The sequence below is a fragment of the Triplophysa rosa genome, linkage group LG4, assembly GCF_024868665.1.
Source record: "Triplophysa rosa linkage group LG4, Trosa_1v2, whole genome shotgun sequence".
Lineage (NCBI taxonomy): Eukaryota > Metazoa > Chordata > Actinopteri > Cypriniformes > Nemacheilidae > Triplophysa > Triplophysa rosa.
The window spans coordinates 29,443,025-29,461,726 of NC_079893.1; the positions used below are offsets into that span (position 1 = coordinate 29,443,025).

General features: G+C 40.5%; 1 protein-coding gene across 6 annotated transcripts in view; it reads left to right on the forward strand.

Moving 5' to 3' along the window:
* usp34 (ubiquitin specific peptidase 34) overlaps window positions 1-18,702 on the forward strand; it is a 56,195-nt gene that overhangs the window by 17,579 nt on the left and 19,914 nt on the right. For 2 of the 6 annotated variants that reach the window (XM_057332486.1, XM_057332489.1), the window contains exons 5-36: window positions 1,587-1,736; window positions 1,909-1,976; window positions 2,904-3,096; window positions 3,181-3,242; window positions 3,320-3,401; window positions 3,604-3,696; window positions 4,269-4,394; window positions 4,587-4,716; window positions 6,550-6,680; window positions 6,770-7,521; window positions 7,602-7,816; window positions 12,264-12,323; window positions 12,453-12,568; window positions 12,673-12,800; window positions 12,887-12,976; window positions 13,243-13,338; window positions 13,426-13,508; window positions 13,598-13,752; window positions 13,831-13,974; window positions 14,070-14,169; window positions 15,106-15,265; window positions 15,373-15,499; window positions 15,634-15,781; window positions 15,864-15,964; window positions 16,079-16,288; window positions 16,403-16,528; window positions 17,277-17,399; window positions 17,484-17,567; window positions 17,651-17,737; window positions 18,034-18,234; window positions 18,312-18,435; window positions 18,541-18,665. In XM_057332486.1, coding sequence (XP_057188469.1) covers window positions 1,587-1,736; window positions 1,909-1,976; window positions 2,904-3,096; window positions 3,181-3,242; window positions 3,320-3,401; window positions 3,604-3,696; window positions 4,269-4,394; window positions 4,587-4,716; window positions 6,550-6,680; window positions 6,770-7,521; window positions 7,602-7,816; window positions 12,264-12,323; window positions 12,453-12,568; window positions 12,673-12,800; window positions 12,887-12,976; window positions 13,243-13,338; window positions 13,426-13,508; window positions 13,598-13,752; window positions 13,831-13,974; window positions 14,070-14,169; window positions 15,106-15,265; window positions 15,373-15,499; window positions 15,634-15,781; window positions 15,864-15,964; window positions 16,079-16,288; window positions 16,403-16,528; window positions 17,277-17,399; window positions 17,484-17,567; window positions 17,651-17,737; window positions 18,034-18,234; window positions 18,312-18,435; window positions 18,541-18,665 — 4,590 coding nt within the window. The remainder of the gene's footprint in view (window positions 1-1,586; window positions 1,737-1,908; window positions 1,977-2,903; window positions 3,097-3,180; window positions 3,243-3,319; window positions 3,402-3,603; window positions 3,697-4,268; window positions 4,395-4,586; window positions 4,717-6,549; window positions 6,681-6,769; window positions 7,522-7,601; window positions 7,817-12,263; window positions 12,324-12,452; window positions 12,569-12,672; window positions 12,801-12,886; window positions 12,977-13,242; window positions 13,339-13,425; window positions 13,509-13,597; window positions 13,753-13,830; window positions 13,975-14,069; window positions 14,170-15,105; window positions 15,266-15,372; window positions 15,500-15,633; window positions 15,782-15,863; window positions 15,965-16,078; window positions 16,289-16,402; window positions 16,529-17,276; window positions 17,400-17,483; window positions 17,568-17,650; window positions 17,738-18,033; window positions 18,235-18,311; window positions 18,436-18,540; window positions 18,666-18,702) is intronic. The other 4 variants (XM_057332490.1, XM_057332491.1, XM_057332487.1 and 1 more) reach the window with 3 other exon arrangements.

The following is an 18,702-nucleotide window of genomic DNA, read 5'->3' on the forward strand; positions in this document are numbered from 1 at the left end:
CTCGCTCTCGCTCGCTCGCTCTCTCGCTCTCTCTCTCTTTCGCTCTCTTTCGCTCGCTCTCGTTCTCTCGCGCTCTCTCGCTCGCTCTCTCTGTCTCGCTCGCTCTCTCGCGCTCTCTCTCTCTCGCTCGCTCGCTCTCTCTTTCGCTCGCTCTCTTTCGCTCGCTCTCTTTCGCTCGCTCTCGTTCTCTCGCTCTCGTTCTCTCGCTCTCTCTCTCGCGCTCTCTCTCTCGCTCTCTCGCTCGCTCTCTCTCTCTCTCTCTCTCGCTCTCTCGTTCTCTCGCTCTCGTTCTCTCGCTCTCGTTCTCTCGCTCTCGTTCTCTCGCTCTCTCTCTCGCGCTCTCTCTCTCGCTCTCTCGCTCGCTCTCTCTCGCTGTCTCTCGCTCGCTCTCTCTCGCTCACTCTCGCTCTCTCAATTTTCAATTTCAAGGTACTTTATTGGCATGATTGCGTGTTCTTACAATATTGCCAAAGCATTGAACATATAACACATATAACAAAAGACATACATTAAGTACAAACATGAGATTAAAATTAAACTAAGGTGCTGAGTAAGGCATAAATATAGAATGAAATATAAAATAGAGTATATGTAAGTAAACAAATGAAATATGGAAATAAAATCTCAATATCAAAAGTAGATAACATGTAGATAACATAATATCAGGCAGAAACATGAGAATGTAATAAAGTCAAGAGTGTAGATGTGCATTGATTGTAGCAGATGAAGGCAGTAGTTTGTTTCTGAGGGTGTGCAGCTGATAGATGAATGAAGCAGCAGCTGATGTGTGTCAAACTCTGGCATGAGCTTTGACATTTTGTGAAAGTGTTTCACTCTCACATCTTTAAATTGATCACAATGAAGGAGAAAGTGTGTCTCTCTCTCGCTCTCTCTCGCGCTCTCTCGCGCTCTCTCGCGCTCTCTCGCGCTCTCTCGCTCTCTCTCGCGCTCTCTCTCTCTAGGTTTCCATTACATTTAAGCAATGTTTTCTAAATGTTGATTAAAACAAAAATTGACGAAATTGACATGTTTCCATTGCGCATATTTTCAATGTTCTATTTCAATTTGCGCTAATATTCAATTTTTCATTCCGTAAATCTTTGGGCAAATATAAGCCATATTTTGCTATTGCCCATGATGACTAATTGGCTGCATCTTGTGACGCAATATCTAAAAGTCCAGAATACTTTTCATATGTAAATCTAGTTGCTAGAGGGTGCTATGACGTAAGAAAACTTTTTTTTTTTTGCAGCCGCGTTCCAGTTCATGTACTATTGAATATGTTTACTATCGTTACTAAGATTCATTGACTCTTGAAGTATCATGTTCAATACACAAACTAAGGATGGATCAAGCCAATCGTCCACCAACCGACTAGTCGACAGTCTTGACCCAACATTATATTATGGTTTAAACTTGTTGGTTTCTTTTTCTGCTACTGTTCAAATCAAATGAGTCTCAGACGGCATTTTATCTCTTCTGGCTGTTCATGAAACTCAGTTATGTGACCATGCATTTGACATCAAGAGAACATTTCCTTTGGATGTATTTTGTAATGGAAATGTTATGGCGTGTGTGTGTTTCAGGATGTGGAGGTCCCTCTGCACCTGCTGCGATATGTGTGTATGTTTTGTGGGAAGCACGGCCTCTCTCTGATGAAAGACTGTTTCGAGTTTGGTGCTCCCGATACTCTCCCGTTCCCCATCGCACATGCCTTCATCACCATCGTCTCTAACGTGAGTCAACGGCAGCAATAACATCTACACCAGCCAATCAGAGATCAGTATGGATCCATGGCCATGTTAGACCTGTAGCACATATCGTGACACTTGTAGCCAATCAGATTAGTTCATGTCAGGCCTGCAGCCAGTAACACTCAAGTAAATGTGTTTTTGTGTTTTGTTACAGATCAGAATATGGTTGCACATTCCCGCTGTGATGCAGCACATCATCCCTTTTCGCACTTATGTTATCAGGTAACATAACACACACATTCTACTCGCGTCCAGATATGTTTTTCTTTTTTACTATGGTGAATCCTGATGGATAAAGTCAGCACACATATTTATGATGAGCACAGAAAAGAATGCATCATCATCATTGCTTCGATCTCCCTCAGCTGATATCTGATCAGTGTTCTCTGTCCTTGCATTTCATCCCCGTTCATTCATGAAAACGTCAAACCACGTCAAATCGGTTTGTTTAGTCGAATCTATCGCCTGACTGCCCCACTGAGAGTAATAAACCAATGGCCGTCAGAACAGAAATGAGCTGCTCTAAGAAATCTGCTCACCGCTGAGTTGCTAGGTAGAGCATCCCTCACCATAGCAACAAAGGCCACTGCTCTCCTCACATGACCTTGTGTGGAGCCAGACGGCCGGCGGGGGAGCGCTGAGAACACAGGTCACGTGACTCGAGCCAGACAGGATTTGAGAAGCCAGCAGTGTGCTTTTGTGTATACAGACAGCATCATGAAGTATTTTCCTTTTGCTTTCATTTGATCTTTATTATTTTCATCATTTATTCATCGTCATGTCATTCCAAACCTGTATGACGTCCTTTCTTCTGCAGAACACAAAAGAAGATATTTTGTAGAACGATGATGACCAACAAACATTGTTGAACAAACACAAAACCACAGAGACATTTCTCAAAATATCTTCTTTCGTGTTCTTACACTGTAAACCTTCAGAAGTAAACGTGGAACGGCAAACTTTCCCACATATTATTGTTAGTCCTTCTGGTGTTCTTAATGTGTGCGTTTCCGACCTAGCCGAACGCTCCAGCTGTGATTCTATATATGAGTCACATCACGCAGGACTTCGGTCTGGTGAAACAAAACCCAGTAAGGAGAAAGTAAGATTGACGGTATTCGTCCTCTCTCTCTCTATCTATCTCTGTAGATATCTGTGTAAGTTGTCGGATCAGGAGTTGCGTCAAAGCGCAGCGAGGAATATGGCCGATCTGATGTGGAGCACGGTGAAGGAACCGTTGGACAGCGCGCTGTGTTTCGACAGGGAGAGTTTGGATCTGGCCTTCAAATACTTCATGAGTCCGACGCTCACCATGAGACTCGCCGGACTCAGCCAGATCACGGTTCGAGACACTCGTGCACACACAGGATGACTTGCTCTCAGCGTTTCCCAAGTGTCTTCATTGTATGTTATATGTTTTCTGCAGAATCAGCTGCACACCTTCAACGACGTGTGTAACAACGAGTCGCTGGTGTCTGACACAGAGACGTAAGTGTGTTCTCTAGCTTTTGGGCCCTTTGAGTTATAGAGGACTGCATTAGCAAACAACCTGCTTGTTTTCTCAGGTCGATAGCAAAGGAACTCGCCGACTGGCTTATCAACAACAATGTTGTCGAGCACATATTTGGACCAAATTTGCACATCGAGGTGAGTTTGTTCTTGTACTTGTTTCTAATCATGTGGCTTGTTGAGCCTTAATAGGTCAGATTTACACCTTTCTGAAGGTGAACATCTCAACCTTTTGGCTGTGAGTTTTGCCAAGCATCAAGTTTCTTTGGTTGAACATTTATTTCTGTGTACTGACTGAGCAGAGATTTATTAGTTGTGTGCGTGTTGTTTTTCTCTGTAGATCATTAAACAGTGCCAAGTTATCCTGAACTTCCTGGCCGCAGAGGGCCGCTTGAGCACTCAACATGTGGACTGTATATGGGCGGCCGCTCAGGTACACACATGCTCATGCACGATCTGTTTAGATTACCATACTGTCACATGACTTCGTGCAATATCCCAAAATACAATGCAAATGAAGAATTTTATTTCTTGGATGACACTGAAATGATGAGAATGTGATATGACAGCTTGACAAAACGCATGAAATCTGTGATAAAAATCCAGATTATCACATATAAAAAAATATTTTTGAACTTTTCCTAAATACAAATATTACTGTTGTATTGCTTAGAAGTGAATATGAACTTGTTTTCTTTGCTGTATTTGAGGTCTGAAAAAATATAGAGCATTTTTTCTGTTATGTTCAACTGTTTCTCTAGTTTTTGTTTTCTTCAAATAAATGCAAATTAAAAAAACATTTTGAAATGAAATATTGTTAGTAGTTCACAGAATGAAACAAAAATGATCATTTTTTACGTAAACACATACCTATAAATAGTAAATTCAGAAAAACTGAACATAATTTTAAAATGGCCTGTTTATTTTTTCCGCGGCTGTATTTATTTATTCCATTGTGCACTGAATTGTCTCTCTCGCTCTCGCTCTCTGTCTCTGTTTCTTCAGCTGAAGCACTGCAGTCGCTACATCCATGATCTCTTCCCCTCACTGATAAAAAATCTGGACCCGGTTCCCCTGCGACACGTGCTCAGTCTGGTGTCCAGCTTACACCCCAGTGCACACACAGAACAGGTATGACTCACTGTCATTTCGGTCATGCCAAACATGTTTTAGATTCAGCATTTTTCATCTTATAAACACCGCAATCGTAATGCAAAACAGCCAAATTATACTTAATGGCCATATAAAAAAATCCAGAATTAAAATGACAATAGGTTTCTTTTTATTGAACTAAATTGTGTTTCATTGGTTGTGCGTGTGCAGACGCTGTATTTGGCGTCCATGTTGATCAAGGCCTTGTGGAATAACGCCCTGGCAGCCAAAACTCAGCTGTCCAAACAAAGCTCCTTCGCCTCCCTGCTCAACACCAACCTTCCCATGGGCAACAAGAAAGGTGAGTGGGAATGTGAAATTTTCCGATTTTGTTGCAAAAATATTGTTTTTACGGTTTCCTCAAATATGTTTAAGTCTATGCATTTAGCAGATTTTAGGGGTGGGAATTGTTTGTTCCCTCACTATTCGATTCAGAATCGATTTGTCGGGTCACGATTCGATTTAGAATTGATTCTTGATGTACTAATTAGCATATTTAAGATTTGAGATGTCATCGTGTCACGTTTGCGCTCAGAGTCAGACTTGTGTTGGTACTTTGGCTTCTACTCTTAGAACTGTCACATATTGTATTTTAATTAGGGCTGTCAAACGATTAATCGTGATTAATCGCATCCAGAATAAAGGTTTGTGTTTACATAACATATGTCTATGTACTGTGCATATTCAATTTGTATTTATAAATACAAACACATACACAAGTATACATATTTAGGAAATATTCATATGTATTTATTTATATTTACCAATAATTGAAATTATATATAAATGTTTATTAATTGCGATTAATCGCGATTAATCTTTTGACAGCCCTAATTTAATACAACTGAGTGCCCAGAAAAGCCGTTCTCATTGACGCATTCTTTATTATTTATTAAGATTTATTAGGAACAGTGTGGTAATATGAAAATATACTCTTCACTCTTTCATCACAGTAGGTGGCACTATGCACTAAAGTTTGTTTGCAACCTGCCAAAAACGTACAAAGAATAACTACTGCCAGAATGACTTATCGCGAGAAGAATCAAATACACTTTAATCGCATTACATAATTTAATGGAAATGCAGTCATTCCGCGATATTGTTTTAATCGACATTTAGAAAACATCGCTTAAATTTTGCGCAAATATGTAATGGAAACCTGGCTAATGAGTGCAATATAGTGTTTCCCAAAACCTGTCACTGTTTAGACTTAAGACTTCTGTAAATATGCACAGTTTGTTAGCCAGTTCACACGCGCTGCACAAGACAAATACAGTAATATTGCCAAAATCACCTCTCTTATGTGTATGATGATTTTGTCCGAGGATGTGTCATTTCGTGAAATTGACTGCCGCTTAACATTTGGCACTAATGAATCGCGTTTATTTACTATTATACACTTGTTTTAATGTCTGACAACAGACAATGAGAATGAGAATGGCTTTATTGGGCACTCAGTTGTATTAAATTACAATATGTGACAGTTCAAAGACTGGAAGCGAAAGTGCCAACACTAGTCTCGTAATGACATTTTCTGTATGCTAATTAGTACGTCAAGAATCGATTCTAAATCGAATCGTGACCCTAAGAATCGATTCTGAATCGAGACCCTAAGAATCGATTCTGAATCGAATCGGGAGGGACCACACGATTCCCACCCCTAGATTGATTCGATATTCATTGTGAATCGATTTTTTTCTCCCACCTCTAGCAGATTTGATCCAAAGTGACTTAAGCTGCATACATACGGTGTTTTACATTTCATGGTTGTTTGATGGGAATAAAACCCTTGACTTCTAATGTAATGCTTTACATATTTAGATACAGAAATATTGTGTGCCATTGTGTGCTTTAAAAACATAAGTTGCAACAAATTAAATAAGGACTTCAACTAAGGAGTAAAGATGTCAAGTGTTTATGTGGCGTATAGTTTTATACAGTAACCTCATAATGATCAGAATTTGTGTTTTATATGTGATTATTTCGCAAAGAGCAAAAATACGATTATTTAAACGTTATGCTAAAAACCTATTAAAAGTAACATGGCTTGAAAATGCTACTGATCCTTTAGTTTTAAAGCTCTGGTGTGCATTTTACTATTGGTTTAAATGTCATTCTGACATTTTCGATTCAGGTTCTCCTGCCGGAAGCCCAGAGAGCAGTGACAACAGCGACACGCATCACAGCGGAGGAAGTGACATGGAGATGGACGAGCCAATCATGAGCAGCGGTAAACGTGGACAGCAAAGGCTGTCAGACACTGAGGTAAAGCCGAGCAGAAAAGCCAAGTGTCAAAAAAAGTGTCAGCAATATCCATTATTTGATGTGGTGTTGTGCCATCTGCCGTATTGCAGGAGTCCCTACAGGGCAGCTCGGACGAGACTGTCAACAGCGGAGAGGAGGGCAGCAGCAGCGGCCGCAGCGAAGCGTCCAGTAATGAGGCCGGATCTAGCAGAGCCAGCCAATCAGCAGGCAGCCCCGGGAGCGAGCTGCACTCCGACGACATGGCCGACAGCGAGGCACTGAAAGAAGAGGAAGAAGAAGAAGACGATGACGAGGATGATGAAGACGATGATGATGACGATGATGACGACAGACCTGCCGTCGCTTCTGAAGGCAGCCCTCAGAAAGAAACCCGAGATTCCAGAGAGGCTCCCACGTCAGAGCTACGCAAACGCAAAGCCGGAGAAGCTCTCGGAGAGGTCCAGGGTCCTCCGGAACGACCTGGAATTCCGCCGGGCATGGCGTCGTCTGGTCCCGGACTTTCCAAACCCAAGTCTATCCCATTCACCCCAGAGGCGGCTACTGCCATGATAGCCACGTCGTCCTCTTCTCTACGAATTCTAGAACCGTGCTCCTCTTTGTCCATGTGCCTGGAGGGGACGTCCGGAGAGCAGGCCGATCCTTCTTCACATTCCCAATCCCAGAATCCTCAGCAGCCGCAGCAGGAGATGGGTGTCTCCCAGGAGCCTTCCTGTTTGCCTCGAGTGTCGGACTTCCTTACAGAGGCCATGAGCAACGAACTCTTCAACTGCAGACGTTTCATCAGCCCACAGCATCATCACCATCATCATCATCACCACCATCATCACCACCAGCAGGATGGGTGAGACCGGCCCTCTAATGCGACGTACATGTTTTTTGCATCGTGCTCACAAAACCAACATTGTCACTCTCTCCCTGCAGTCATATGGTGGAGGATATGCTGAGCGCAGATGACGTAAGCTGTAGCAGTTCCCAGGTCAGCGCCAAGTCCGAGAAGAACATGGCGGATTTCGACGGTGAGGAATCTGGGTGTGAGGAAGAGCTTGTTCAGATCAATTCACACGCGGAGCTCAGCTCACACCTGCAGCAGCACCTGCCCAACCTGGCCTCCATATACCACGAACACCTGGTGCAAGGTAAACACACACTTTGTTGCTGGGGCGTTGCTAGGGTGGTTTCTGGGGTGTGAACATGTAAAGGCATTAGGGCTGAACGATTTAGAAAAATAATCGAATTGCGATTTTTTTTTTTTATCACTATTGCGATTGCAATTTAAGATGCAATTTTTTTTTAAGCACCTTATCTTCTGTATTATTTAATAAAGAAAATCAATAAATCATGGTAACCAACGGAATATTAGACAGATTTACCATAAACTATAGATGATATTAGTTAGACGCACTAATTGATTGACATATTTTTATAGAACTACCCCATTCATACTAATATATTGAATGATTTGTTACATTTCTAGCCATGTAATCATGTAATAATTATCATGACATAAAGCACTGACAAATAAACTTGGTGTAACATGAACGTCATTAATCACAGAAACAGATTACATAATATAAAAAACAAAACTGTGGCTTTACCACACTCGGTAATTTGATAATGCTGAGTCACTGTAATAAACATATGATTAACATGTTGTTTGCACTTAAACACTGTCTGTTAACTTACTAGACAATCTTTAAATAAATAAGTAAAAATATAAACTATTAATATATGTATTATCTTATATATTGTCTTTTATTATTGTGTAAGTGTTGCATGACGTTAGTAGTCTTGCCCCTTGAGGCAGCATTAATGTTAGTACACACAATTCCTGACAGTCGCGGCATGCATGTGGTGCAACGCGCTCTTCAGCCGCAGCTCATGGTTCAAATACAATGCACGGCAAGCACGCTGAAATAGAGAGCGAAGCAGTCGCGACGCGAATGAGGTGCAACGCGCTCTCTTCACTCGCAGGCAGTCACCACGAGAGAGCAAGCTTCCGTCCCGAGCACTTTGGGGAAAAGGAGAAAATGCAGCGCATTTTCCATGCATTTTTAATGCTTTTGAGATGGTACTGGTCAGCTCCGTGCAGGGTCGTGTCACACTGTGCATCCCCATAATTAATCGTGTTTCACCACATCGCAATTCAATCGCAAATGCAATTAATCGTTCAGCCCTAAAAGGCATGAGTTTTAGTCTGCTTAAAAGTGCTCATATTGGGCTTTGCTTGCAAACTCATTCATATGGTAGTGTTTCAACTGACTTGTTTCATTTTTGTTTTAATTTAATTTCAACTTCATTTTTTCAATGTACTGGTTCAACTTCTTTTCTCAACTTTGTTAAAGCTGCTAGTTTTCTTGAACTTAAACGTTGTCAGCTTCAATGTGCAGTTCTTTCAGCTTCTTTTTTCTGCTTTGTTTGAAACCTCCTAGTTTCAACGATCTAGATTCTTATCTCATAGTTTTCACTTTCTTGTTTTACGGTTTTTTACTTTGTTTTAAGTTATTCAACTTCGTTATTTGTCAGCTTTGTGTTAAACTTTTTTGTTTGAGCTTCCTAGTTTCAACTTCCTTGTTTTAGTTTCTTTTGTTTGTTTTGTTTTGTTTTGTTTTGTTTTGTTTCATCTTATTTTTAACTTGATAATTTCAACTTTGTTTTTATTTGTTGTTTTTTCAGCTTCTGTTTTAACTTTTTGAATTAACTTTTTGGTTTCGTCTTTTTTCAGCTTCTTTGTTTCAACTACTTAGAGTCAACTTCCTAGATTTTAATTTCCTAGTTTCCGCATCCTAGTTTTAAGTTTTGTTCTTGAATTTTGTTATTTGTCAGTGCTAACTTTCATTTGTTTCATCCTTGTTTTAAGGTGTTCATTTTAACTTCTATTTTCATTGTTTCTTTTTTAAATACTTTCGACTTCTTTGTTTTAACTTCTTAGTTTACACTTTCATTCAGTTTTTATCAACCTTTTTGTTTCAACTAACTAGTTTGTTTTAAAGGGAACCCAGTGTATAGAGAGATGTATGGCTTAATACCTTGTAATAGTCTTATTACACGTTAGAAACACATCAAATATTTTCAATTCTTCAAAAAAAAAACTAAGTGTAATTCTCATTTTAACCTAAGGAGGCCGCCATGTTCTTTTTCGATGATGTGAAATGGTTGCACGCACAGGCAACCAAACTGAACACAGACACACTAATCAGTTCTTCAGTAAATAAGGTGCTGTAGGATAATATATATATATATACTGTATATATATAAATAATGCTAAAATAATAAGGAAAGAAAATAAAGACGCTATTTGGTGTATTTTCTTACATTTTAATATTGTTGGTCAGAAACAATACAAAGATACATATTAATAACCAAAATCATTTCGAATATATTATATACACAATGTTTTTAGCCATTAAAAAATGCATTTTATCCAGATTTTGACTTTTTGATGCAATGTTATTGTCTTCTCTCTCTCTGTCATTAGCTGACGGGGGCTAATATTCCCGTGTGCTCCAATACAGAATAAATAACCAAACCGCAAGCATCTTATTATTGTGTTTATCAGTATATTCTCATAATGTATAAAGTATACGATAATGGTGGATGCTGATGTCTTAAATAGTCTTAAATGTCTTAAAGACGGTCGTTTAAAGCTATGGTTTACCTTGAACAGATGCTTACCGATGGTTTTGACTAGAAGAGATACAGCTACCTCCACTGGGCATGCGAACTTCAATACCGCATAATTTTTGTCCCGCTGAAAACGGTTGATTAATATTTTTGTTATTATTGTAAGGTTAGGTTTAGGGTTGTGGTAGGTAGTGTTGTAGTACTCGAGACCGGTCTCAAGGCCATATTCTGATGGTCTTGCCTTGGTCTCGACTGTCTTTGGTGTCAGACTTAGTGGTCTCGGGATTTTATTTCAAGACCACAACTGTGGGAATTACACTAAATTGCTAGTGCAATGTCTGATTTATGTGTTGACATCATTCGTGTGATTGAATGTAAAACTTATGTCTTAAAAAGCATTCACCACTTGTTCCTTATTAGATTCTTCTGTTACTTTTGTTACTCTTACTGCTGGTAAGAGAAGAATGGGGGATTGTCTTAAAGAAATCTGTCAACAAACTGAATACACACAAAGGCCCATAATATCCAAGATGTGATCGCAAAAAAGGTACTTGTATGAGATCTTGTTTTTATTTTATTTTATTTTATAACATCGGATGTGATATCGATTTTGTATAATTATTCAATAAACCTTGAGTTAATAAGTGACTTAAGTTTTAGACACAACTAAACAAGTTTATGTTCTATTTTGGCTAGTCCCAAACAACAAATCTGAACTTTTGTGCATGTCTGAGCAACACACAGCTATTTTGCTATTGATTAGATTAAAGAGCAATGAAACTCATTAAGTCACTGAATGTTTTGTTTTGTTGAAGGTTACAGACCGTTTGTTTAAAGTTTAGTTCATTTTTATCAGCACAAAAATTATAATATTTTACAGAAGGTGGTTGATAAAACATGGAAAATAAAACATCCTACACATACATTTCTGCACAATAAATCACCCAAGTTACTTCTATTATTATTATTTTATTATGACTTTTTAGTGTTTTGTAGATCTTTTGAATGAATTTTGGGAGTGCTGGTCTTGTCTTGGTCTCGGCCCCTCAAAGTCTTGGTCTTGTCTTGGTCTCGTCTTGGTCTCGGTTTTGGTGGTCTCGACTACAACACTAGGTGTAGGCGTTAGCTAATGTAATTTATTGTAATCATAAGGTGAGATTTTGCACCACTTCCGGCCGTAACTGTATCCCTTCTAGCAACAACCCCTACTGATACTGAACGCATTCTTCTTTCATGGCAGGCAGGCTGGCTTGTGTCAAGAGGACATACCGCCACCTACTGTCCCTGTGTATTAATATATCTGATCTTATGTTTGACGAATCGTATTTTACTGTTAAATATGGAAAACGTGTTAAGAGAACGGGTTTAGGTTGCAACCATTTGACGTCACGGATTTTGACCAAAAAAAATCAATACTGTGACAGTTGCACTGTTTTTTATCTTCACATTTATAAAGTCGATGCCATCGTTAATATATTAAGCCATATATCTCTCTATACCCAAGGTTCCTTTTAACTTTCAAGATATTTCTTGTTTCAGGATCTTCGACTTTCTTTAGCGTTATTTTGTCAGCTTCATTTTTTTAGCTTTGTGTTTAACTTTTTTGTTTCAGCTTCCTAGTTTCAACTTCTCAAATGAGTTTCTTTTAATATGTTTTATCTTTGTTTTAAAGGCGGGGTAACCGATTTCCGAATTACGCTTTAGACAACTGAGTCGGGCCGAGTACAAACAACCTTGTAGCCAATCAGCAGTAAGGTGCACAGTGCACAGGACGGACATTAGCCGAGCGCTGACGAAAGCGAAAGATGGTGGTAGGGGTGTGTTTGTTTTGGTGATTTGAACATCAACGACAGCTAAGAAAAATCGGACACCCCGCCTTTAATGTTCATTTCTACGTTCTAAGTTTTGACTTCTTTCTTTAAACTTCTTCGAATTAACTCTTTGGTTTCTACTTGTTCGAAGATCGCCACGAATCTTGCAAGATTTCTTTGTCTAGTTCATCACAGGCACTTTTTCTTGCAGGTTGGTCATAGTGTTTGTGTGCGTTATTCATTGTGAAAAATCCTAGAAATTTGCAGTTCATTTCTGCAATATTACTCTAAATAAAAGTGATGTGATGTATTAGCTGGATGATTTGATAAACGTCTTCAGGTCCAGCGGTGCACAAGCATCAGTATTCCACCCACGCGGTGACTGACATCAACTTGGACAATGTCTGCAAAAAAGGAAACACTCTCCTGTGGGACCTGGTCCAGGACGACAATGCGGTACGTTGAACTCTTGAAATGCAGACAGCTTTTTGACATGCGTTTTTATGTTCGCCATAGTTTCCTTGGTAAATTTGTCTCTGTCTTGTTACCGTGGCAATTAGATCCACCTATCAGAGGGCTTGATCAATGAAGCCGAGAAGCTGCTGTGTTCTCTTGTCTGCTGGTTTACTGACCGTCAGATCCGCATGCGTTTCATCGAGGGCTGTCTGGAGAACCTCGCCAACCACCGGTGAGTCCCTCACAGGATTGCAGATGAGCGAGGTTTGGGTCTCTCTCAGGTCCTGTAGTTTGATTGTGTTTGTGTGTGGTCCTCAGGTCGGTGGTGGTGTCCCTGCGTTTGCTGCCAAAGCTCTTCGGAACCTTTCAGCAGTTTGGCTCCAGCTACGACACTCATTGGATAACCATGTTAGTAAACTCCGCCCACATCTGTGACTCCAAAAGTCGTTTTTTGGACCGATTGTTTGGCCTGTAGGGTTTTTGTTGGATTTGATCATTTTCTGAACCACGTACTGAACTTGTTAAATTTGTCTTTTAATCCTTAATGTTACAATAACACAGACCACTTGTGATGGCGTAAATCTAAGGCGCCGTAGAGCTGCAGGGGAAACGATTTACAGTATTAGCTGATGTTGCGGAAGACTGATGATGATGGTGTTGATGATGTGCTACAGGTGGGCTGAGAAGGAACTTCACATGATGAAGCTTTTCTTCGATAATCTGTTACACTATATCCAAGAAGTGAGAGAGCAACGCCACAAATTCGCTCTGTAAGTGTGTTTGAATGTCTGTAAGGGTGTGTGTCCGGTAGTTTGTTTGCTTGGAGTGTTGACATCAGTCTCACGTGTGTGTCACAGGTACAGTCACAGTGCAGAGGTGCAGGTGCGTCTTCAGTTTCTCACCTGTGTGTTCTCTACGCTCGGATCACCTGACCACTTCAGTGAGTCGTGATATTCAACTCAAGTTGTAACTGGTGAATGTTTTGGATCCTTATCGTTCACCGCCATTTTTTCTGTTTGTGTGTGTCAGGATTGAGTCTGGAGCAGGTGGATATCCTCTGGCACTGTTTAGTTGAGGATTCTGAGTGTTACGACGACGCCTTGCACTGGTTTTTAAATCAGGTCCGCAGTAAAGACCAGCACGCCATGGGCATGGAGACCTACAAACATCTGTTCCTGGAGAAGGTCTGAACTCTTGTGCGCCGCTTCTGCTGTGGGTCGTGAGAATGAATCTCTCATCACCTCCCTCTCTCTCTCTCTCAGATGCCTCAGCTGAAGCCCGAGACCATCAGCATGACTGGACTCAATTTGTTTCAGCATCTGTGTAATCTGGCTCGACTGGCCACCAGCGCTTACGACAGCAGCTCCAACTGCGAGGTTGGATCAATTTACCCCATCTTTCACAGCGTTAGTTTGTTTTCTAAATGTTGGATGGTGCAAATCCCACTGTTCACTGTTATATCGGTCTCTTGATTGTTCTCTTACTGTCCGTGTGTCTGTAGTTGTGCGGTATGGATCAGCTCTGGGGAATCGCATTGAGGGCTCAGTCCGCCGACATCAGCCGAGCTGCCATCCAATATATCAACTCGTATTACATCAGCGGTTAGGAAACATCTCACTCTATGCTAAATTCTCACGAAACCACTGAAACATCATGGCAGTCATTTTACATTTTTTAAAATGATGAAACTTAATTTGGTAACGCAAAAAAACATCATAAACTAAACTCTGCCTTGCGCAAAGCACAATTTCAATGCAGAAACGAATTATGTATTTTTTGCTTTTTCCTCTAAGAATTCTCGTTACCGAAACGCATCCCAATTCGTATGAATTAATTAAATGTTGCAATTTAAATATTCTGAATAAACAATTGTTGTTCTACTAAATGACAAAACAAAACAATTGACAGAATTTTCATGGATCCTCTGTAACATTTTTAAAGGACTGTTTGCACACACAAAGATATTTACATTAAGTTTGATTTTATTTGAAGAAACACATCTGCCAGTACCTTTCCAATGACAGGTGAACAGATGACTTAACATTTTTCTAGTTAAAAGCTTAATATTCTCCTGTCACGATGTGTGCACGACTTTTTTCATTCTCATTACCGATACAGGTATTTTCTATGAAAATATACTTTATTAATGAATCATCTTATGTGTGATTCATAAAACCTTGATTAGACATCACGGCTTCGCTTTTTTTTTTGGCAAAACATGCCGTGGGATTGACAGTTAAATTGTTACGGTAATGAGAATTGTTTTAAAGCCGTTTTTTGTAGAAAATGTTCAAAATTGTGTTAAACTGTCAGTAAAAGTTTGGGAATCAATGGTTCTAAACACGTCATACCTTGTTTTTCACGAATTAAAAGGTAATGTGCTGATGCGAGTATTTTAAAGAAAATCACGTTTGACATATTGCAACCAAGATTTCGTGAGAATCACCCAAATACGTCCATAGACAAGAAACATTTACAGTTATGCATCCAGATTGTTCTCCGTCAAGACATGTGATTGTTTATTTTTGTGCGTGTAGGTAAAACGGGTCTAGAAAAGGAGCAGGAGTTTATCAGTAAGTGTATGGAGAGTTTGATGATGGCATCTGCTAACCTGGAGAAAGACGCTCACTCCAGCCTCACTATCATTGAGAGAGGACTATTGCTCCTCAAAACACACCTGGAGGCATTCAGACGCAGGTATGAACACACACAGTGTGGGTTTCTTTATTTCTGAAGCGGTAAAGGTCCAAAAACACAAAAATGAAGTGTCGGTCTGCTCCGATCTAATGCGCGTCTGTCCGCAGGTTTGCGTATCATTTGAGGCAGTGGCAGATCGAGGGGACGGGCATCAGCAGTCATTTGAAAGCTCTCAGCGATAAACAGTCTCTCCCGCTCAGAATCGTCTGTCAGCCCGCGGGACTGCCGGACAAGGTGAGAATGACATCATCGGCACTAACAATGACATCCGATTACAGATCAAGTTATTGCTCTGAACGCTCTGTTAACTTCTGTAATGAGATATTATGTTTACTTCACTCATGATGATGAGTCTGTTGTGCGTGCAGATGACCATCGAGATGTACCCGAGTGATCAGGTGGCTGATCTGAGGGCAGAGGTCACTCACTGGTACGAGAACCTTCAGAAGGATCAGCTCAGCCAACAGGCGCAGCTGCAGGAGTTCGGCCAAACCAGCCGTCAACAGGATTTCCCAGGTCAGGTCTGATTGGTCAGCTGGCCCCTTTGTGATTGGTCAAACCGAAACAGCTCTTGACGTTGTCGTGTGTTTGTGTACAGGTGGGCTGATGGGTCCAGTGCGCATGATCTCATCTGGACACGAGCTGACCACTGACTACGATGAGAAGACTCTTCATGAGCTCGGCTTTAAAGACATGCAGGTAACCTGTAAATGATTATGTGTTGCAAACATAACATGGTTCGAACTAGCGTAATGTGAAAAAAATTTGGCCGTAAAACAACGTTCAAGATGTTTACGCTTTGTGTTGCGTCAGATGGTGTTCGTGTCTCTGGGCGCTCCTCGGAGAGAGAGGAAGGGAGAGGGGGTTCAGCTGCCGGCCTCGTGTTTGCCGCCGCCTCAGAAGGAGCACATCCCCATGTTGCTTCTCCTGCAGGAGCCACATCTCACCACGCTCTTCGACCTGCTGGAGATGCTGGCCTGCTTCAAACCGCCCGGTCCGGACAAACCCCAGCACAGCACTGAGGTACAGCTTAACCGGCTTGATCCAGAGCATACCACAGTCGATTCAGATTTAGAACAGAGTCTGCGTTTTCTACTAGGAACGTGTCATATAGTCACTGTGTTTGTTCTTTTGCAGAGCGTTCGCTGCGAGGAGCTTCACCTCCACGCTGAGAACCTATCTCGTCGCGTTTGGGAGCTGCTCATGTTGCTGCCCACGTGTCCCAGCATGCTCCAGGCCTTCCAGAACATCTCGGATGAAGCGGTCAGTCACGTGACAACATCATCTTAATACAAAATATAATGTAAAATATATGTTATAGGCCTGTCAAATCGCTTAATCGCGATTAATCGGTTCCAAAAGAAATGTTTGTGTTTATATAATATTTATGTGTGTTTAGTGTGTATATTTATATGTATATATGAATACACAAACATACATAGAAATATATAATACACATATTTCTTCAATATATTCATGCATACCAAATATAATCTATTTAAATATAAATGTATGTAATTATTTGTTATATATACATGTATGCGTGTGTATTTAGATATACATATCAATATACACGCATATTATATGAACACAAACAAGCAACTACCTATTTACTTAATTTGTCATACTTATTTTGGAATCGATTAATCAATTCCAAAATAAATGTTAGTGTTTATATAATATATATATGTGTGTGTTTGGCATGTGTATTTAAATGATAACACAAACATGCATATAAATATATAATACACATATTTCTTAAATATATACATTTATATATACAGTATATATAAATCATTTAAATACATATAAATAAATGTAAATATTTGTTTTATACACGTGTGTGCATTTATATATACTTAATATACACGGCATACACACATATATTATAGAAACACAAACAATGTACAACACATTTACATATTTTGGAATCGATTAATCACGATTAATCGATAAGTCATACTTATTAGCCCATTATGTTTACTTAAGAATATTATGTTTTGTGTTGCAGGGATCTGACGGTTTGTGCTGGAAGGATCTTCTGAGAATCAAGAGCGCCCATAAGCTGCTGTACGCTCTAGAGATCATTGAGGCTCTCGGCAAACCAAACCGCAGGATTCACCGGGAGTCCACGGTACTTACACACTCACACCATCATCCAGCATCACGATCGCAAAGTAAACATGTTTGAAGCTGAATGTTTGCGCGTGTGTTTCAGGGAAGTTACAGTGATCTGTATCCAGACTCGGATGACTCCAGCGAGGAACAGATCGAGAACAGCAAGAACACGTGGAGCTGCAAGGTACAAACGCCTCACGTCTGACCAGGTGTCACATGATGCTCCTGACCGATATCTGAAGGATTCCTCCTGTGTTTCTTTTCTAGTTTGTGTCATCTGGAGGGCTTCAGCTTCTGCTGGAGATTTTTAGCTCTGGGATCTTGGAGCCGAAAGAACAGGAATTCTGGACTGTTGTGAGTGTTTCCGGCAGAAAATCTGACCGATGGTTAATGTTTGACGCCAAAATAAAAAAAGAATTGATGTCCATCGTAATTGAGTACAATTTACCTATGAATTCTCGTTACACTGATGAAAATTTTCAATTTTATTTCAATTATTAAGTGAACACACAAAACTATATATAAAAATACTATAAAAAAATTGATTTTCGACTTGCATTTTCAAAATGTAAATAACTTTTATGTGCATTACATTAATAAAAACTAGGCGATTAAACTCGTAATATTGGAAAACTTTTCTTTCTCTGTAGTGGTTGTTGGACTGTCTTGCCTGTCTTCTGAAGCTGATCTGTCAGTTTGCTGTGGACCCGGCCGATCTGGACTTGGCGTATCACGACGTCTTCGCCTGGTCCGGTCTCACGGACACACAGAGGAAGAGGGCGTGGCCCGGGAAGTCTCGCAAAACCACCGTTGATCATGGGAAGAACCTGCACATACCCCGTCTTACAGAGGTGTGCGACCAAAGCCGACATCATGCTTTTCTACATACGTATGTCCACTCTGTAGCTTATTTTGTGATTTCTCTCAGGTGTTCCTGAGTCTCGTTCAAGGCACCAACCTCATCCAGAGGCTCATTAACATGGCGTACACGTACGACAATCTGGCACACAGGGTTCTCAAGGCCCAATCGGATCACAGGTCCAGACACGAGGGTAAGCACCTCATTGGTCGCATTTACGTGAGGTTTTTCGTTGAAAAGACGAAACTATTGGATCTTTAATAACTGTATTGACGAGTGTGTTTGTGTGTTTCTGCAGCGACTCATTACTCAATGTGGCTGCTGGTTAGTTGGGCTCACTGCAGTTCTCTGGTGAAGTCCAGCCTGGCTGACAGTGAACATCTACACGACTGGCTGAAGAAACTCACGCTTCTCGTACCTGAGGTACGACACAATAACGCTACTTCTGCACTTGTGGGTA